The sequence below is a fragment of the Panicum virgatum genome, chromosome 7N (genome assembly GCF_016808335.1).
Source record: "Panicum virgatum strain AP13 chromosome 7N, P.virgatum_v5, whole genome shotgun sequence".
Taxonomy (NCBI): domain Eukaryota; kingdom Viridiplantae; phylum Streptophyta; class Magnoliopsida; order Poales; family Poaceae; genus Panicum; species Panicum virgatum.
In genome coordinates, this window is record NC_053151.1 from 18,337,573 (window position 1) to 18,360,407 (window position 22,835).

At 44.2% G+C, this 22,835-nt stretch overlaps 1 protein-coding gene across 1 annotated transcript; it reads left to right on the plus strand.

Annotated features, from left to right (window-relative positions):
* The first annotated feature begins 14,293 nt into the window (after positions 1-14,293).
* Positions 14,294-15,803, plus strand: LOC120682974 (acyl transferase 15-like). The gene has a single exon (XM_039964981.1). The coding sequence runs from the start codon at positions 14,343-14,345 to the stop codon at positions 15,672-15,674; it is 1,332 nt and encodes a 443-aa protein (XP_039820915.1). The 5' UTR covers positions 14,294-14,342; the 3' UTR covers positions 15,675-15,803.
* Positions 15,804-22,835: the final 7,032 nt, after the last annotated feature.

The window sequence follows — 22,835 nt, forward strand, 5'->3', positions numbered from 1 at the left end:
AGCAATTCTATTTTTTTATTTTTTGAAGAAAATCCCATGTTTTTCCTATACTCTTTAGATATTTTTGAAGGCTCAAAATGAAGCTCTCTTTGACTTTAGCTAGATCTAAATCTCCATAGTATAGATTTGCCATTTGGAGGCCCATTTGCCTCAAACTTTTGGATGAAGTTCTATTATTTTAGTAGGAGAACAAAATTATGAAATTACATGAGTTCAATCTTTTTGTTTTAGCCTTATTCCCATATAAATAATTTCCTTGATCCATGGAGGAGAGAGAGGAAGAATTATATTTTCTATATTTACACAAATGCATGATAGTTTTCCCCTCAAGATTTAGTGGTACAAAAATTGATTGGGCTTTGTTTTTTAGTTAGTATACATATTAAATTGACATTTTTAAATATATACACATATATAAATGTACATTCCCTGTTTAGCACCTAGGGTGTTGAATAAGTATTTAGGTCGTGTTTAGTTTCACGCCCAAAATTTTTTGCGTTGGAATCTTTTTAATTTGAAGTACTAAATAAAGTCTATTTATAAAACTTTTTGCACAGATGGGTTGTAAATCGCGAGACGAATCTAATGATGCTAATTAATCCATGAGTAATCAATAATTAGCGGATGGTTACTGTAGCATTACTGTTGCAAATCATGGATTAAGTAGACTCATTAGATTCGTCTTGCAATTTACAGCCCATTCATGCAAAAAGTTTTGTAAATAGACTTCATTTAGTACTCCATGCATGTGTCAAAACATTCGATGTGACGTTTTTTTTTTGCGTTTACGGGGTGTGATCTAAACAGGGCCTTAACACCCCGATAGCCCTCAGACCCAAGCCCATCTAGCATCCATCCCAAAACCAAAAAAACAAGAGATTCAAACCGAAAAAAGATCTACGTGGCCGGAAAATTTAGCCGCAACCGGAACACTAAAAAGACATAACCGAAAATCAGTCTATGTGACCGAAAAATTTAGCTGAGTCATCTCGAAACGGGAAAATCCAAGGTTCTAACTGGAAATCGATTCAAGGTGACCGAGTACTAACCTTGGAGATTGAAATTTTAGATGCTGTGATAGCTCGAACCCTTTGGTGGGACTGTTTGCGGTTAGGAGCACCATTTTTTGGTTTAAGAAACATTGGTTTCCTGTTGGAATAACAATTTTCGAGTTTTGAGGATACTTTTTCAGTTTCAGGAATACTTTCAACACTGGGGCAATTTTCCAGCTACAAGCACCATTTTTCGGTTAAAGAAACGTTGGTTTCATGTTCAAATAGCAATTTTTCGGTTTTGAGAATACATTTTCCGATTTCGGGAATATTTTTCTGGTTTTGGCTTCCTGTCGAGAGGTGTGGCATGTTTTTCGGGTTCAAAGAACAATTTTCTAGTTTCGGGACTAGTTTTTCCAGTTTTGCCAGTTCCTGGCTCTGGACGGGGAAGAGGGGGAGGGCTGGCATGTTGAATACTTAGGGAAAATTCCTTGTAAGGCCCTGAAACAAATGAAAGTCCCTTCTATGGCCCTAGAAAACTGAAACACCCTTTTGTGGCCTTCTTTTTATTTTCATTCCCTTCCATGGCCCTACAGTTATCCCTCTAGTTATGTCCCAGTTAAGTGGCTGTGAAAAGACCAAAATACCCCTGGCACACCAACAGGTATTCAGGTATTCAGATTTCACAGAGAACAAGTATTGGACATGTATTATTTTTTTGAACAATTATATTAGACATGGATTATTTTTTGGTAGCATGATATTATGAAGCACACAGTACACCGAGACGAGACTGCAGAGCACCAAGAAAACCCAATAAATTTTTTTTACCCTTTCCCGTACCTATCCAGCACCCAGCGTGCTAAATAGCACCCCCTATATAAAAGTATATATTTATTTGCCAAATTAGTAATGGATCTTTTCTATATTAACACAAATGCAATATATAGTTTGTTTTCCCAATATTTAGTTGTTCATTAATTGCCTGGGTTTTTAATTTTTTACTCCATGCATGTTAAATTGACCTTTTCCAATATCTCCGCATATATAAAATATATATATTTATTATTTTTTTAGTAAATTATGAAAATTTTGTTTTAATCCATTTAAATTATTTGTTGCTGTTCAGAGATGGATAGGGCATAGATGTACAAAGTACGAAGGACGGAGGCATATTTCCTTGGAGAACTTAATAAATTCATTCAAGGTACGGAGAACCACGCAAGAAAAATGAGAAGACATAGAGGATACCTTGCCCGTATGAAAACTGCAAGAATACGAGAGTATTCGGCAACACAACTACCATCAAATCGCCTGTGTCGATGAGTTGTTTTGTTAAGACTTACAGGATCTCGATGTATCATGGAGAGAATGCTCCCCCTTTGATGGAGACAGATCTAACTGTAGACAGATCAAAAAAGAGCTGAAATGAACCCAAGTAAAAAAATCCACCACACTTACTTGAAACTAAAATTAGGTTTCTGAATAACAGTGAACGGATATATAAAGTTTCTGGATTGTTGGAAATATGCATTTAAAACTAGTAGATTTTAATTTAATTTGAGGCAAAATAAAAGAGATAATGCTACTGCTATGTAATTCGGATCTAACACTAGACAGATCAAAACAGGTGAAACGAACCCATGGAAAAAATCCATCACACTTACAAATTAACACTCCGTCCTCATGAAGATATGATGCAATGCACATCGTCGTTGAGGCAGCGCAGAACATAGTCAATGGACCTCAAACAGTTGTGAAGTTGTTGTAAGGATCACCGGGGTGTCCGACCCTAGAGGGGGAGGGGGTGAATAGGGTCGCTAAACGCTTTTCTATCCTAGGGCTCAATCTAATTGCATAAGATAAACCTAACACGTCCTACACATGCTAGTTATGACTAAGGTTTATCTATGCAACTCTCTACTTACCCCTAAAAACTTGCAACCTATAGCCAATCCTAATCAAACTAACTAGGAAAGTAAAGGCACACAAGAAAGAGTAAATGCGGAAACAGAGTAAATGCGGAAACGTAATAAGGTAAGTAAAGAGGTAAGTGCAAGAGGGATGCAAACTCCCGAGTAGACACGGTCATGTAACGTGGTTCGGCACAAATGCCTACGTCCACGGGACACCGAGGCTCTTCCGATCACCGTCTTGCACTACGCCACCAAGGCGATGCCGGCAAGCAAAGGCAAGTGCACACAAGACACCGAGTCTAGTGCACCGCCACCGTCTCTCTCGGTCACCCGGCCGAAATCCACTACGGAGCTTCTCCACCAAGGAGGGGGCCTCCTCTTCCCCCGCACAAAGTGTCGTTGCCACTCCACACCAAGATGGAGGGTCACACGACGGATCACAAGTTGCTTGCCGCAGCAAGACTTCTCTCAAGGGAGCTCTCGCAAGAACTAATCCCTAAACAAGCACTAAGTACTCTCACAAATGTGCTTAAGCCTATATGATGTACAATGAAGCTCTATGGTGGTTGGAGATGTTCTTGGGTGTGTTTGGGATGTTCAGCAACTCCAGCACACTTCAAATGGACGGGGTGAGGTGTATATATAGGCCACCAAGTCTTGTAGCCGTTGCTCCAACGGTCAGCTGAAAATCTGCTACCACCGGAAGAACCGATGCCTCTTGGCAGGGTAGCGTCGGTTCATCCGGTCACTCACAACATGAAGTAGCCGTTGAAGTCCTGACAGCTGACGCAGAGACCACCGGTTGAACCGATGCAATGCACCGATGCCTCACCGGTTCAACCGGTGCTGAAAGAATCTTCTCCTGGACGCTGACGTCATTACACCGGTGGTATGCACCGATGCACCGTCGGTTGAACCGGTGCTGAAGAAACTTCTCCTGGGCACTTGACATCGTCTCTGGTACAAAGGACGGCCAATGCACCGACGGTATGCTCCGATGCACCGTCGGTTGAACCGGTGCTGAAGAAACTTCTCCTGGGCGCTTGACATCGTCTCTGGTACATAGGACGCCCAATGCACCGATGCCCTATTTTGGACCGTCGGTTCAACCGGTGCCTATAGGCTGACTTGGCTTCGATTCCCTTCTGCACCAAGGTATTATGGCGTCGGTTCTTCCGACTACCACCGGATGCTCCGATGCCCTGGCGTCGGTTCTTCCGGTGCTCCTGAATCGAAGAGCTTTCAGGGCGCTGCCCTGAGACCCGCGAGGGGCGGCTCCCCCTCGACCCCCGTCCGCTAACCGGGTAGCGGAACCCCCGTAGGGGCGGCCCTTTGGGCCTAGCTACGCCTATCTTCTCTTTGTCATCACTTGAACCTAAAAGCCTGAGAATGGTCATCTTTAACAATCATATTAGTCCAAGTGTTGTGTGTGTCATCAATCGCCAAAACATTATATTGAAATATGGCACGAGAGGCCATTTTCGCTACAGTTGTGCTGCCTGCAAACCTTATTGCCATCCCACGTGCGGGCTTCACTACGGCAACGGCTCGGAGATATCTCTCACCCTTCTGCTAATATTTAAGTTACATATGGCAAAAGGTTTACACACCAACCTTTCACAAATCACGCAATTCCTCACGTGAAAACATACACGCATATGCGCACACATGCATTGTGTATGTAAACTAGCCCCATTCTTCCCTTTGTTGTATGTTCAACCACAGTGGAGAGCACTCCTATTTAAGTTGACTTGCACCAACTCAAACTAGCATTATGTGAGACTACTGGATGCCATGCACTAATGCTTTGGGATTTCTGAAATGGGCCTCTCATGGGCCTATTTTTCAGCAATGAATATGTTGTCCCCGAGCCTCGAACAGTAATAATTAGAATCTAAAATAAATATTGTTTTCTTCCACTTATTCTCAGTTTCCTTGCTCACATCTCATCCCTGTTTTCAGCAATGAATATTGTTTTTGGATCATTTATTTTTTCTATTATATTTCCTTGTATGTCAGTTCGCAATGTCTATTGCATGAAAGCATGCTTCCCTGAATAGCTGTCATTTTATCATCTGATATATATATATATATATATATATATATATATATATATATATATATATATATATATATATATATATATATATATATATATCCAGTTTTCTAGGTTATAGTGCATCATTTTTCTTTAGAGAAGTTCATTTCCAAGTTAAAGAAAAAATTATAGTAGATCCTTTTTCGTTTGGAGGATACAAGTGTTCATTTCCAAGTTAAAGAAATGTTGCATGAGCATCCAGTATATGGTACACCACTGCATAGTGTTGCAAATATTTTGACCTATCTCTTGTGTTCGTGGAAAATGCAATATGAACTTTTACATGGATTTAATATTTGCATGTCAGGGGCTCTCCAGCAACAAGCGGCAATCTGACAGGCCATGAGGGGCTCAAGAAATATTTTGCTCTCAATTAGCAACAAGCAGCAATCTAGCAAGGCATCAAGGGCAAGAAAGTACAAGGCTGCATCTTATATTTTGCTAAATCTGTCTTTTGTAGTTTCTGTTGCTTGAGTGGCTTAAATGCCATGTTGCTCTAGACAATTATGAACCAGATTTGAACTATTGTTCTCGTGATGGTAACTTGGATGATATATTTTTTTTGTCTTGTGGGCTGAATTGATTATTTGATAAATTGACTAAATTTTTCATGGGCTTCATGAATGGCTGTTTCAATCTGAGTGGAATTGTAATGGGCTGAAATGTGGCCCATCTAGTGACCCAGTTTCAAAATCAACCCAATAACAAGTGGGCTAGGTTTTTCAAAAATGCCATGTCATCAGCCATGTTGGCTGCCATGTCATTGGCCACATCTGATGCCACGTCAGCCGCCATGTAGGATTCCACATCAGCCGCCATGTCATCGGCCATGTCGGATGCCTGGCATTATATGTGACAACATCTGTGACATTTATTTTCGTCATAGATATTGGGTTTGGGCTGGGCTAAGTGGACTTCGGGCTATTTTGTGACGGTTTAGAAACGTCATAGATCGTGCCAATCTGTGACGATTACGGAAAAAACGTCACTCGATTTAATATGTGACGCTTAATCCATGACGTTATCCGAAATCGTCATAGATGCTGTTTTATAACATTTTTTCAGCGATCTGTAACGAATTTGTTTCGTCATAGACTAAATGATTTCTTGCAGTGCTAATTAAAGATTGTAACCTTTCTATTATTTGTCACTCAAAAGCATCAAGGAAGCTAGTTAAGCCGGCACTCCAGTCGACTGATCGATTTTAAACCCGAACACAGTCCATCGATTTTATATATGCCCAAAAACAGTTTGTCGATAAGATATGTATATATGCCCAAAAACAGTTTGTCGATAAGATATGCAACCAAAGCTATGTGGGCACGGTACGGTTCCTGTGCTAGCGAACAGTTCCTCTAGCCCTACTACCGAAAAAAAAGAACCATGCAAATCTATAGAGGAGACAACTAGAAGAAACACGCCTAAGGCCAGTATCAGTGGGAGTGTCATCGATACAGTTACCAAGATTGAAATCTTAAGAACTGTGTCAGTGGAGGGTCATCACCATGACACTCCTCTCACATTTCATGACACTCCCCTCTTCTCTCTCCTCATACTATTGGTATATGTTAATAAATTTAATATCATGACACTCTTATGACCCTAGCACTGAGACTGGCCTAAACTCGCAGGGACCACCTGACTCTTCTTCCCGACAAGAAGCCAATCTTGGCATGTGATGGCCTACACGTGAATCTCGTGTAGGCGCCTGTTGGTCACACAGCTACACGTAGAGAGACCGGAGAAGCAATGGAAGGGGGGAAATAACTCCTACGTGTGTGGCTCGAGCCAGCCTGCCTGCAACGTCGATAGCAAGAAGGGCCCCAGACAGCCATGCATGGCATACATGGAAGAGAATCAACGAACCGGTCACAAGGCCACAAGGGAAGGAGCTGTCGGGCGCTAAATAATTGAGGTTTGAGTGATAGAGCTATCGAGACATGTCTCTATCCATAGCCTTTTTAGATGATAATAGGTGTTCCATCGCATAGCTTTTGTAGACTTGTATGCACAATTCCAAAAGCAAGAGAACATCGACTACAGGACTCGCGAGGAAGGTCGGTGCACACCAGCACGGTTCCACGAAAATTACCAGTTGCCACGAACCATAGGCAATAGGTGCACATTGATGAAAACATGTAGGATACGCTAGCATGCACGTAAGGAGATCATAGTTTGTTATATAGGGACCCGAGGCTACAGTAGCCCTCTGCGCCAGGACGCTAGGAACAGGGGTTCTTAGGCAAACCCGCCCTCCACTCGCGGCTGATGAGATTCGAACCCAGGGCGCTTGATTCAGAGGCTGCTGGCCACTCGGGTTCTCCTCTCGTTCCTAGATACCATAGTTTATTATCACTATAGTAGCAAAAGAGTAATGCGCTTCCGTGTGGAGGAAGTACTTGATCGCATTGTCCTTGTCCTCGTAGCAATCTCGTAAACTACAACTAATTAGTAAATCAACAGTGCTTCTATGGAATCTATGCATTTGGAGATGTAACGGCGTGCCCCGGTGTACTAGCACTGCGTACCTGACAATGGTTTTAGGATTAGGTTGCGTGGAGGTGGCGGCTAGGGTTTCTCACATGTGGAATAACACACCCCTAACCCCATCCCACATATTTATAGAGCATGGTAATAGGTTTTCACGTTGTTGGCCGAACCCTATATGAATATATGATCACTCATGGATGAGCATCCCTTGGTTCTTGAGTTCTAATTGTTTGAACCTCCTGCTTGCACTGGAGACAATCATATATAGAAACTTCTTTAAAAATACTACCTTTTAATTGTGTGACCCATGAGGTTCATGTGTAAACATTTGTGAATAAAAAACCATGTTTGAACTACAAATCAATAGCGGCACCAAGCATAACACACTGACTCCTTAATACACATAAAGATCATGTGGGCCAAATCCATATATAGTCATACATGGATCCCTTTGCCGGATGATACCAATAAAGCTCAAGGCAATATATGCGCCACCATTGTAATAGCTCGACCAATTACTCGATCATGTAGTAGATCCAACATGAGTAACTTTTATTAATGCATGGTGATTAACCTCTTTACTACAGTGTCATGGTCATGCACCTCTAATCCAACTATCTCGAAGGGACCTGAGGTATCTCTCGCATTATTAATATGAGGAGAAAATTCTATCTTGATTTGCTCACATCGATTCCATGTTTTATGATACTGAACGCTACTTTTACGTACCTAGTTACGAAGTAGTCACTGCTAGAAAAATGCTGCTTAGTATTGGGTCATAAGGCCTGAACAAGCCAGACTAGTCTCGCCTATAAGTACCATTGCATGGACAAGTCTCGTCTATCAGTGCCATTGCATGGCCTAGTACCAAAAGTAAACGCCAAGCAGCGTAAAACGTAAGTCACAAGTCAGCTAATTTTACATGCGAAATACGGTCGCGTCGGTGTGCAGAATTCAGACTCGGAACTCTTTGTTTGGCATGTACCAGGCTTACCATCTCACCTATACAACAATTCTAGTTAATTTCAAGAGAGATGCTTTCCTTTCAAATTAACCCATGGAGGACCCTTGGTGATACCACCTGGTATTAAACGATGCACAATAGTAATGATTGGTAATAACAACCAATACTAATATAATTGTAGGCTCTAATACCACTGGTAACACCAACCGGTACTAATGTGAACCCTTTAGTACCGTTTGGTGTTACCACCTAGTACTATGACCCCCGAGCTTTCCACCCACCACAAAATACCGGATTCAGTTGGACCCGGTACTATATTAGTGCTAGTAGGTACAACTCAATTCAGTATTTTTGAGGTGGTCCAAAGACTCTTCCTCTCGTAGTGAGCGTTTGGTAGTCCTAAAGCAAACTAGAAGCATAGTGAGACACAATGAGGACCTCAGGCGGATCTAAGTAGGTATACCATTAGAGACTAACTAGTGGCGCCCAAGACAATAGGCGTGTTTCACGTCTCCATGGCGTGGAAGGGAGTCAGCCAGACACAAGTGAAGAGCTGTCGACCGTTAAATCTACCTTTGAGTGGAGAGACGTAGAGGTATCGAGGGATTCAGTTGGACCCGTCCCATCTACAAAAATGCCTTTATTAAAGAAAAGTAAACGGTGACACGCCGTTCCATCGCATGGCTTCTGTACACTTGCACATGCCAAACACAACCGTAATCGCGAGGAAGATCGCCGCTTGGTGCACATCAGAGCGGTTGCACCAATATCGCCAGTTGCCACTAGCCACTACTGTAAAACAACCGGACTCTAGGAGTCTCGGTATAGAAGGGAGGATAAAAAGTCCTATTCCTACTCCAGTTGCTTGCTGTGGGTGAGCACCTCTAAAAGACTAGCAATAATCCTAGCAAAATTTAGAGATTAAGAGGCTAGCTAAAAAAAAATTCCTAAACTGAGAGGTAAACCAATATACTATCTAAAACTAAAACTGGACTCTTCATGTGTTGCAGTACCAGTAGGCATCACGTGTCATACTCCTTTTTTATCTTCATCCTTTCCCCAACCCCTCTCGCTCCTACCCAGCATTCCTACTCCGAACCTGCCTCTTCGGCGCCGCCATGGCCAAGCGGACCGGCTAGCTCACCATCTTCCGGGGTCGAAAAGGTCGGCAGAAGACGTGGTGGCACTGCCGCATCGCCGCCGACGTGGCTCGGGACGGCGGGGGCGGCCTGGCATGGAGGGGGTGGCAAGGGGGAATGGGCTGCGGGGGACCTGGGAGGCAGAAAGAGGGAGATGGTGAGCGGGACAAGCTCATTTTTTTTGCCTACCGAGGGGAAGGAAATATCGAGCAAGATAGCTAGGCGAACGAAACACAGATTCTGTTGGATCCGATTCTTGGTGAGGTTTCTTTTTTTAGCTAACTCATCACGGATACAGAGTCTATTGGAGTTGCTCATATCAAATCTGTAATTTAGTTCACAGTGTGTGTGTGGCACACACACATCAGTTGCAACTGTATTATGTCTAGTTGCAACCGGGTCGGTCTGAAATGCAACCGGTTCGCGTTCAGTTGCAACCGGGTCGATCTGTTGCGACTAATTCACGTCCAATTGCAACTGGTTCGCATCTAGTTGCAATTAGTTTATTCTCACAGTTGCAATCGATAATCGATGTAGTCTTTTGGTTGCAACTGCAGGGCGGATGTATTTTGTATAGAGAATGCACTTTGTTGCATTTTAGCCTAGGTTTAAGGTTTTTTTGGTAAATAGTCAACGTTTAGAGAATAAAGATTAGTCCCTCGTACTCGTGTCTTCTACTATACAATTGTTTTACAACACCCACAAAACCATAAGCAATAGGCGCCGATTGTCACACAATGATACAAATACGAGTAGCGCCGATGATCACACTAGAGGTCACAATACCAACGATATAGACGACATTGCTAGGCTAGTATACGAATAGCAAGCCACGTAACAAAATATAATCAACATGGCCTACTAGTCGCATATATGTATATATATGTACACATTTAAAAGTTCATTTATCCCATGTGCATATTTTTCAACTTATTTAGATCAAAGTGATAAACCACATAAATTGTATTGAGCATGCAATTTTCCTAGCAACTAATATAATATAGATTTCTTTCTCGAGAGAATTCTTAAATTGGAGTGATATATAGATCAAGTGGTGGGGAGAGCGAGGGGGCCCTGATGATACACGCACATGAATCAACCAGAAATTTTTGTTTTAGGGCAAAATGAATGAGAAATTTGAGCAGGGGCCAATCATCTGGACTCTGGAACACAGGATGTCCACATAGGGCCCCCACCATGATTTGGCAAGTGACTAGCCTAGCCACTCAAATCGGTCATGGAGAGAGAAATAGAGCTGCCGTGTGCTTTGTCTGGGCTCGGTTCAATCTCCGGATCTGCCATTGATTGATTTAAGTACTCCATCAATCAAAAAATGTAGGTTATTTTAGTAATTCTAGATATATAGCTTTTACTATACATTTGGATAAATATTATAGCAAAAATTAATATTTAAATTTACTAAAATAATCTACAATTTGGAATGAAGAGAAAGTAGCAACTGAGCTTTTGGACCAACTAAAAAATGCTACGCCGTTGCAGTGGCGGAGGATGGAAAAAAGTTTAGATACGGTAAAGTTTAGAACCAAAAACTCCGGTGGTGTCCGCCAGCCACCTCCGCCTCCGGCTATGCCGGTTGCATCATTTATTGGCAGTCATGTCGTAGACTAGCGCCGTGTTTAGTTTCAAAAATCAAAATTCCAAAAAAAAATCGGCACCTGCATGGAGACTTAAATCTAGACGAAATAAAAAACGCATTGCGACTGCTGCCTGTAAATCGCGAGACGAATCTAATGAACCTAATTAGGCTGTAATTAGATGCTAAATTATCAACTGCAAAGTTTTAGATCTCATCGTTCTCTACAATTTTGATATAAAGTTTGACTTCATATGGGATAATAGGAAAAAGTTATAAGTTTGTTTTTTTTTGCATAGGACCATTTGTAGGGAGGTCGGATGCTACAGTAACCCACTCTCTTTGTAAGAACGGGTAAAATTTTGGTTTGCCCTTGAAAAACTTGGAACGCTGTTACAAAATGGTTTTTAAGTAGTGAGAAGAAACACGCGTAAGCTCGCATGGACCATCTGACTCTCCCTGACAAGAAGCCAATCTTGGCATGTGACGGCCTACGCGTGAATCTCGTGTAGGCGATTGGTGTCACAGCTACATATAGAGAGAACAGAGAAGCAATGGAAGGGGAGGAACGAAGTATCTGCTACGTGTGTGGCTCGAGGCTGCCTGCCTGCAACATCCATCGCAAGGGCCCAAGACAGCCATGGCATGGAAGAGAGGAGCTGCAGGTCGCTAAATCGTGGTTTGAGCTGTGTGAAAGAGCTATCGAGACATATCTCTATCCATAGCCTTTTTAGATGATGACAAGCGTTCCATCGCATAGCTTTTGTAGACTTGTATGCACAATGCCAAAAGCAAGAGAACATCAAGTAACCGCACTCGTGAGGAAGGTCGCTTAGTGCACACCGGCGCTGTTCCACGAAAATTGCCAGTTGCCACGAACCATAGGCAATAGGCGCACATTGATGAAAACATGTAGGATAGGCTAGCATGTGCGTAAGGGGATCACTAGAAAATTGGCAGCAAAAGAGTAATGCGCGTCGGTGCAGAGGAAGTATACGATCTCCTTGTCCTGGTCCTCGTAGCAACTAATTAGTAAATCAGCAGTGCCTCTATGGAATCTACACGTTCAGAGATGTAACGGCGTGCCACGTTATACTTAGCATCACGTACCTGACAACGGTTTTAGGATTAGATTGGGTGAGGTGGTGGCTAGGGTTTCTCGCATGTGGAATAACACTCCTAACCCCCATTCCAAATATTTATAGAGCATGGTAATAGGTTTCAAGAAGTTGTCCCATTGGAGCCCTATATTATCATTCATGGATCAGCAAAGGTCCACCCACCGATTCATCTTCATACCGGTACTTTGGGGGTGGATGGAACCTATGGATGAGTCTTAAGTACCGGGTGGTAACTTTTACATTAGTACTGGGTGGTAACACCAACCGGTACCTTAGGCTCATCCATGGGTTACTTCAAAAGGAAGATATTTCCTTCGCAATCACAACAGCTGCGTAGGTGAGATGGTAAAGGAGCAACGTGTGAGGTAAAAGGCCGTGGGTTCGAATCCCAGCACAAGGATATTTTTCGTGAATATTTTTGGTACTGGGTGGAACCTTGACCCGGTACCAAAGGAGGCCTTAGGCACCGGTTAAAAACTCGGTGTCTTAGACGCCCAGATTTGGTCTCGGTTTGGTAGTACCGGTTCCAAAACTAGTACCTAAGAACATTTGAACCGGTAAGGAGGCCTTAGGCACCGGTTAAAAACTCGGTGTCTTAGATGCCTAGATTTGGTCTCGGTTTGGTAGTACCGGTTCCAAAACCAGTACCTAAGGACATTTGAACCGTTACCTCAAGCCATTTCTCAAGCAGTGACAGGAGACAATCATATAGAAAATTCTTTAAAAATACTACCTTTTAATTGTGTGACCCATGAGGTTTATGTGTAAACCTTATCGAAGGAAAAACCATTCCTTAAACAACAAATAAATAGCGGCACCAAGTAGAATATACTGACTCCTGAATACATATAAAGTTCATATGGGCCGAATCCATATATACTCATACACGTATCCCTTTGCCGGATGATACCAATAAAGCTCAAGGCGATATATCTCTATCACCATTGTAATTGCTCGACCATTTACTCGATCAAATAGTAGATCCAATGTGAGTAACTTTTATCAGTGAATGGTGATTAACCTCTTTATGCATGTCCATGCACTTCTAAACCATCTCGAAGGGACCTAAAGTATCTCTCATATAAGGAGGAGCAAATTCCATCTCTATTTGCTCACATCGATTCCATTTTTCATGGTACACCTGATGGCTACTTTTATGTACCTACGTTAGGCCCGGCCACAGAATAAGTTATATATATAGCAAGTAATGTTTTCTTGGTCCATCATTCGGAATCCTAACCGGAGTCTAGACAAATCAATCAGAACTTCAATCGGAACATGGATAATCAATATCTCGCATAATCGCGGTATAGCCTGTACATGAAATGAATGAACACAAAATTGATAGTATTACGATTGTCACACAAATGCAAATAGCGCCTATGATCACTAGGTCAATACGAACAATATAACATTGCTAGGCTAGTATATGAATAGCTAGCCACGTAACAAATTCTAATCAACATGGCCTACTAGTCATGGTTTTAAATAGTGGGCTATGTAGCGGCAACACTCTAAAACAGCTAATAGCGGAGCTAAATCAGGCTATAGCAGCTAAATTGTACAGGAGACATGAATTGCATTAGATGCTTTAAAAGGCTATAGCGGGCTATAGCAAACAGCTATAGCCGGAGATTTAAAACTTATGCACACATTTAAAAGTTCATTTATCCCATGCTCATATTTTTCAACTTATTGAGATCAATGTGATAAAACACCTAATATAATATAGATTTCTTTCTCTAGAGGATTCTTAAATTGGAGTGATATAGATCAGGTGGTGCGGGGAGCAGAGGGGGGCCCTGATGATACACGCACATGAATGAGTGATAAATTTTTGTTTTAGGGCAAAATGAATGAGAAATTTGAGCAGGGGCCAATCATCTGGACTCTGGAACCATCACCGATGCCTGTTCAACAACAGCGCGTGTGGCACTGTCATAGCGCGGTACATGAACATGACCTCGTGCCTATAAATGCACGCGAGCTAGTGAAGAAAAGAAACCAAGTCCTCGCCTAACAGCGCAGATGTACACCCCGCATCGCCTTTCAAGAATGGCAAAGAGCTCTTGCGTGACCAATAAGTCCTTGCCTTTCCTCGTCGCCCCATCGGAGGCGACGCCGGCCGGCACCCTCCGGCTGACCTCCATGGACCGCGCTCTGGCGTCCCTGCCCATGACAGCGCTGTTCGTCTTCGAGCACCCCATCGATCAGCCGGCCGAGACCCTAAGGCGAGCTCTTTCCCGAGCGCTGGTTCCCTACTACCCTGTCGCCGGGCGCCTCACTGCCGGGGCACATGGCCAGAGCATCGCGTGCACGGGTGAGGGCGTGGTGTTCGTGGGCGCGTCCGCGAGATGCACCCTGCGCGACGCCAAGCTCTCCGATCAGCGTCCGGCGATCCCCGTGGAGGACCTCACCGTCACCTACGCAGGGCTGTACAACAAAGACCCGCCGCTGCTGCTTACGCAGGTGACCGAGTTCTCCTGCGGCGGCTTCGTCGTGGGGGTGACGTGGAACCACGTCGTCGCCGACGGCGTCGGCATGGCGCAGTTCTTGCAGGCCGTCGGCGAGTTCGCCCGGGGGTTCTCGTCGCCGTCCGTCCAACCGGTGAGGGTGGACAACTTCCTCCCGGAACTCCCGCTGCCGATCATCACCATGACCAAGTCGATGGTCAGCAGCAAGCACACCGACTTCCCGAGCTCCTACATCACCATGCCCATGAGCTTCGTCAACCGCATCAAGGACGAGTTCCGTCGCAGCAGTGGCCCGCAGGGTGACCAGAAGGCGGCGGCGGCGGCGGCGGCGGCGACATGCACGGCGTTCGACGTATTCACCGCTGCCATATGGAGGTCCCGTGCCCGCGCGACAATAGCCGACGCCGCCAGCCAGGACGCCCCCACGGCGCTCGCCTTCACGGTGAACCTGAGGAAGCAGGCCGGGGCCAAGGACAGCTACTACGGCAACGTCTTCGCCTTCGGCCTCGCCGCGGCGACGCTGCGCGAGGTTGCTGACGGGGACATCCTTGACCTCGTGAGGCTGATCAGGGACGCCAAGGCGCGGGTCCCGTACACCTTCACGGACGGAGCTGCGTACATCGGCGACGAGATGGGCGGCCGGCTGCAGGGCCTGGAGGTGTACGACACCCTGTACGTGACCAGCTGGTGGAATCTCGGCTTGGACGACGTCGACTTTGGCGGCGGCGGGCCTGCGCGCCTCATGGGGAACATGGAGCGCAAGGTGGTGCCGGCATGCATCCTGTGCGGAAGGAAGGACAAGGCCGACGGCGCCGCCGCCCTGGCGTTCTGCGTCAAGCAGGAGCACGAGGAGGCCTTCCATGCAGAGTTACGCAAGCTCAAGTGATTGATCTACTGTTTTGCGTCGTTTATTTGCCATCATTTGTGTAACATATTGGTCGTATTATTCAGCTCAGGGACTCATCCACAGACTCAAGCTTGGGGAATTTATTTTTTACCCTTCTTCCTCCATTCATTTATTTTTCTTACTTATCCTTTTCTTCATCCGTAGCTGAGAAGTATTTCGAGAGTGCTCTGCCTCTGTGGCCACCAGCCCACCGTGAGCTCGGCTTCCCTAGCCCCGATGCTGCATCCACCGCCACATGTTAACATGTATCTTTATTTTTCCTTATCTTCTTTTCTTTATCCATTAATTGATACCTCATGATTTATTCTAGGGCTTAGGCCAGGCGACACAGGATGTCTACATAGGGCCCCCACCATGATTTGGCAAGTGACTAGCCTAGCCACTCAAATCGGCCATGGAGAGAGAAATAGAGCTGCCGCGCGTGTGCTTTGTCTGGGCTCGGTTCAATCTCCGGATCTGTCATTGCATGATTTATTTAAGTACTTCATCTATAAAAAAATGTAGGTTATTTTCGTAAATCTTGATATATAGCTTTGCTATACATTTGGATAAATATTATAGCAAAAATTAATTTTTAAATTTGCTAAAATAATCTACAATTTGGAACGAAGAGAAAGTAGCACTGAGCTTTAGGACCAACTAAAAAATGCTATGCCGTTGCAGTGGCGGAGGATGGAAAAAAGTTAAGATACGGTAAAGTTTAGAACCAAAAACTCTAGCGGGGCGTCCGCCAGCCACCTCCGCCTCCGGCTATGCCGGTTGCATCAAGAAGTACGAGAGTGGGAGAGGACTGGTGTGGTCGTGGGATTAATGGGCAGAGACGGGATAGTAAGATCGTGGCAAAAAAACAGTTTATCTTGCTGCTAAAATAGCATCTTATTTCCTTGCGTGTCTTCTTCATATCGGAAGCTGCACCACCAGCAGGCCAGTAGACACAGGCCAGTAGCCATCGCGTCGGTTGGTGGTTGTGGCTGTTAGATATCTAGGCAATTTTCGGTATATTTTAATTCCAAAATTAAATGTATAAACTAGCAATATTTCTATGACTTTAAGGAGTAAAATAAAACATGTGAACATGTTTATACTTATCACACATATAAGCATAAACAATATAAATAACCAAAGTTTCAGGGAGTACCCTAAAGCGGGGCCGTTGCCGGAGGCATTGGCTGCGCTGTTACCAACTGGAGTAGACATCTACTCGGTTGGCCTCAGTCGAAGTAGTCGAACTAAATCGGTGCAGGAAGAAGTTCGCAGTGCAGTCCCGCGAACGGTCACCAAGATGTAGTCGACGTAGTCGTTCGGCCACCAGAATGTAGTCGACGTAGTCGTTCGGCTCGTCCACCAGGAAGTAGTCGTACAATCGGGCAAAGCCTTAGTATTTTTGAGCAGTCACGCTAAAGCGTTACCCAAAAACCTGATTGCCCGCCTATCCCGTGCAGGATCTCAAGGCGAGCAAGGTTTCGGAGGCCTGCTCACGCTAATTCTGTGCGCGCAGAAATTAGCGTTGGGGAACTCAGTTGTTGCAACTGGAGAGGGAGAAGAGAGGAGCCGAGTTGCCTCAGTGCTCTGGTGCAGGATGGATGAGGGGAATGGCACTCCTTATATAGTGACTCAGATGCTCAGGATCGTTGAACCTGGACACCATCAGAGTCATTTAGGTGATGCGGTTATGGCCATTAATTACAGATTTAATCGCACGTTTAATCGCACGATTAATTGCTGTCAACGGCAAAATAGCCATCACATCGCACCGCGCCGCGCCGCGCCGCGCCGCACCGCACCGCACCGCACCGCACCGCCCGTCCGGCCGGCCGCGCCGCGCCGCGCCGCGCCTCGCCTCGGCCTCGGCCTCGGCCTCGGCCACGGCCCGGCCCGGCCCGGCGAGGCGAGCGAGCGCGCGCGCGCGTGTGGTTCACCGTCCTCCTCTTACCGGCTTCACAAGTGGTGTACAAGAAGTCCACCTTTTAAGTCGGTTGAGATCCTCCTCAATTCCCGGTACGGAATTAAACATTGATTCCCTAGCATTAATAGTGGGCTTTAAATTTTTTTAATGCTTTAGAATAAATGGGCCAAGCCCATTACTCCAACAATCCCCACCAAGAAATTCAAGCCACACTAGAAATACCCTCATTCTCTCATTGATATACCAGTATTCGACAGAGACTGTTAAGTTGAACTTCCATCTAGGACAAAGGCTACACTTATTCACAACTGTGCAATGGACTATGCCTTGAATTGCCAGTTTTGTGCAAACAAGTTTGACCAGAGCCCTACACTGGTACTAGGCTGCAAAAGCATCCCCGTGGTTTGGAGCTTATAAGTCATACTCCAGGCCCTTCATGAGTTTCTAGAGAATACCCAATTCTCATAGACCATGACCAGTGGTCAAACTCATATAGGTGTGTTCCTTTCAGATGTTCTGTAGGACAACATCTTTGTTTCAAGAAAACAACTCATTTGTTTAAAAGAAACCACCTGGCACACATTAAGGTATAGACCAACCTGCCATACAGATTAGAAGAGAAATGCACCTTATACACGGAATGAGCCCTTTTCACAAAGGTTCTCTTCTCACAGTCAGACTTTAGTTTGTTTCACCATCCTAATTCACGGGATCTCCGATCACATAGGACAGGTTTCCACTATAGAATGACTCACGTGGGTCTCAAGCCCAATTCCATAGATGCATTGTCTATCACATTTCGTGAAAGACCCTTTGTAAACTGATCTGCCAGATTTTTAGCCGTCTGAACATAGTCCAGGGCTATAACTCCGGAGTTTCTCAATTTTCTGACAGATTTCAACCGCCTTTTCACATGTCTAGATGACTTCATGTTATCCTTTGAACTATTCACCTTGACAATTACCGTTTGATTGTCACAGTTCATTAGGATTGCCGGTAACGGTTTTTCAACTATCGGCAAGTCCATAAGGAGCTCACGAAGCCACTCAGCCTCAACAGTGGCGGTATCTAATGCTGTGAGTTCTGCTTCCATAGTTGACCTTGTTAAGATGGTCTGCTTGCAAGACTTCCAGGAAACAGCTCCACCACCAAGTGTAAACACATATCCACTTGTGGCCTTTATCTCATCAGCATCAGAAATCCAATTTGAATCACTATACCCTTCTAGTACCCTTGGGTACCCGGTGTAGTGAATTCCATAATTCATTGTCCCCTTCAGATAGCGCATTACTCTTTCAAGACCCTTCCAATGATCATCTTCCGAGTTTGAAACAAACCGGCTCAGTTTGCTTACAGCAAACGAGATGTCAGGTCTTGTAGCGCTCGCTAAATACATTAATGAACCAATGATCTGAGAATATCTCAGCTGATCTCGCATTATCCTTTTGTTCTTTCTAAGAATTAAACTGGCATCATATGGTGTTGAGACAGGTTTATAGTCACTATAACCAAAGCGACTTAACACCTTCTCCACATAGTGAGACTGTGTAAGAATCACCCCACCATTGATCTCTTTTACCAGCTTTATATTAAGGATAACATCAGCTTCTCCCAGATCCTTCATCTCAAAATTTTGAGATAAAAACTCTTTGACTTCCTTAATCACATTAAGGCTAGTGCCAAAGATCAGTATGTCATCCACATACAAGCACAAAATCACTCCTTCAGCCCCACCATAGCGATAGTACACACATCTGTCAGCTTCGTTCACAACAAAGCCGGCAGAGGTCAAAGTTCTATCAAACTTTTCATGCCACTGCTTAGGCGCTTGCTTGAGACCATATAAAGATTTTAACAACTTACAAACCATTCCTTCTTGACCCTTTGATACAAACCCATCCGGCTGATCCATATAGATCTCCTCTTCTAACTCTCCATTGAGGAAAGCTGTCTTAACGTCCATCTGATGAACGAGAAGACCATAAGAGGCTGCCAAGGAAAGTAACACTCGAATTGTGGTCAATCGGGCAACTGGTGAATAAGTGTCAAAGAAATCTTCTCCTTCTTTTTGTGTATAACCCTTGGCCACAAGCCTAGCCTTGTACTTTTCAATAGTACCATCTGGCCTAAGCTTTTTCTTGAACACCCACTTGCATCCAACCGGTTTACATCCATAAGGACGTTCAACGACCTCCCAGGTTCCATTAGACATAATAGAATCCATCTCACTCCTTACTGCTTCCTTCCAATAGTCAGCATCAGGAGATGAATATGCCTCTTCAATGGTTCTGGGTGTATCATCTATGAGGTATACAATGAAATCATCACCAAAAGACTTTACAGTCCTTTGTCTCTTGCTCTTTCTCGGAGCATCATTGTTATCCTCCTCAGGATTTTCTACAAGTGTATGTTCATTGTGTTCTATCGGCTCAGCAGAGCCATCATCCTTGATGAACTCTTGCCTAGATGAACTTGTTTCATCTCTCATGGGAAAAATGTTTTCAAAAAATGTAGCATCTCTGGACTCCATTATAGTACCAACATACATGTCAGGTACTCCAGATTTCACTATTAAAAATCTATATCCAACGCTGTGAATAGCATAACCTAGAAAGATACAATCCACAGTTTTAGGTCCAAGCTTACGTTTCTTGGTTATTGGCACACTCACTTTTGCCAAACAACCCCATGTACGTAAGTATGACAGTGTTGGCCTTTTCTTCTCCCATTCCTCGAAAGGAGTTATCTCTTTATTCTTTGTAGGAACACGGTTTAGGACATGACATGCAGTCAATATAGCCTCACCCCACCATTCCTTGGAAAGTCCCGCTGTATCTAACATGGCGTTAACCAAATCCGTTAGAGTGCGGTTCTTTCTTTCGGCAACCCCATTTGACTGAGGTGAATAGGGAGGCGTCCTCTCATGAATAATACCATGTTCCTCGCAGAATAAAGTAAATAAATTTGAGAAATACTCGCCACCACGATCTGACCTAACTCTTTTGATCTTTCTCTCAAGTTGGTTTTCTACTTCAGCTTTATAGATTTTAAAGTAGTGTAAAGCTTCATCTTTTGACTTCAACAAATAGATGTAACAAAATCTAGTACTATCATCAATCAAAGTCATGAAATATTTTTTACCACCTTTTGTCAACACTCCATTCATTTCGCACAAATCGGAATGAATTAATTCTAAGGGTGCCAAGCTCCTTGCCTCCGCGGTCTTATGAGGCTTACGAGTTTGTTTTGATTCAACACATACATGACACTTAGAATTTTTGACAAAAGTGAACTTTGGAATTAAGCTCAAATTAGCTAAGCGCATCATACAACCAAAATTAACGTGACAAAGCCTCGAATGCCAAACATTTGTTTCATCAACGTTAATAACATTGTATGCAATTTTATTACAAACATCTGACAAAGAAAGACGGAACAAACCTCCGCTTTCATAACCTTTTCCAACAAAAGTACCAAACTTAGACAAGATACATTTATTGGACTCAAAGACTAATTTGAAACCATCTCTACACAGTAGAGAGCCGCTGACTAAATTCTTCTTGATGGTGGGGACATGCTGCACGTTCTTCAGCTGCACGGTCTTCCCCGAAGTAAACTTCAGATTTACCGTACCAACACCAAGAACACGCGCATGTGATCCGTTCCCCATCAGCAAGGAGGAAGTCCCGCCGGTCTGGTAAGAAGAGAACAAAGAAGCATCAGCACAAACATGAATATTAGCACCAGTGTCAACCCACCACTCGGGTGAACCAAAGACTGAAAGAACAGTAGGTAATAAATTACCGTACCCCGAAGTTCCTCCAGGCTCGCTAATAACCATGTTGGCGGAGTCGTTGCCTTTGCGGTTCGGACACTTTGCAGCAAAGTGATCCGTACTAGCACACACATAGCAAGCTCCCGTCTTCTTGTTCTTCTTAAAAGTGGTTGTCTTCTTAGTCTTTGGTTGGTTATGCGGTGGCTTTTTCTTGTTCTTATGGGAGTTGTTCTTCTGAACAAGATTGGCACTTGAAGCACCAACAACTCCTTTCCCACGTATGTCCTTTGCTCTCGCCTTCTCCTCAACATCAAGAGTCCCTATGAGTCCATCTATTGTGAACTCCTGTCTCTTATGTTTTAGAGAAGTAGCAAAGTCCCTCCAAGAAGGTGGCAGCTTAGAGATTATACCTCCAGCCACAAACTTATTGGGTAACACACATGGGGACTCTTTGCTGCAATTTTTGAGATCTTTTGCCAGAGTATGTATTTCATGAGCCTGTTCCACTACAGAACGGTCTTCGACCATCCTGTACTCAAGGAACTGCTCCATGATATACAACTCACTCCCGGCGTCAGATACTCCATATTGAGCCTCAAGAGCATCCCACAATGCTTTGCCAGTTGGCAGCCGGATATAAGAATCCACCAGGTTATCACCGAGAACACTAATGATCAAGCCTCGAAAGAGGATATCAGCCTCATCGAACGCACTCCCTTCCTCTGGAGAGAATTGTTCAGGCTTACCCTCTTTCACATGGATCACTCTCGATAGTGTTAACCACAGTATAAGCCGCTCTTGCCAACGTTTGTAATTTGAACCATCAAAAGGTGATGGTTTGATTGATGCAGCAAAGCTAGATACCGAAAGCCTATTAACACATTCAGGTTTTTGGATTGTTAGATATCTAGGCAATTTTCGGTATATTTTAATTCCAAAATTAAATGTATAAACTAGCAATATTTCTATGACTTTAAGGAGTAAAATAAAACATGTGAACATGTTTATACTTATCACACATATAAGCATAAACAATATAAATAACCAAAGTTTCAGGGAGTACCCTAAAGCGGGGCCGTTGCCGGAGGCATTGGCTGCGCTGTTACCAACTGGAGTAGACATCTACTCGGTTGGCCTCAGTCGAAGTAGTCGAACTAAATCGGTGCAGGAAGAAGTTCGCAGTGCAGTCCCGCGAACGGTCACCAAGATGTAGTCGACGTAGTCGTTCGGCCACCAGAATGTAGTCGACGTAGTCGTTCGGCTCGTCCACCAGGAAGTAGTCGTACAATTGGGCAAAGCCTTAGTATTTTTGAGCAGTCACGCTAAAGCGTTACCCAAAAACCTGATTGCCCGCCTATCCCGTGCAGGATCTCAAGGCGAGCAAGGTTTCGGAGGCCTGCTCACGCTAATTCTGTGCGCGCAGAAATTAGCGTTGGGGAACTCAGTTGTTGCAACTGGA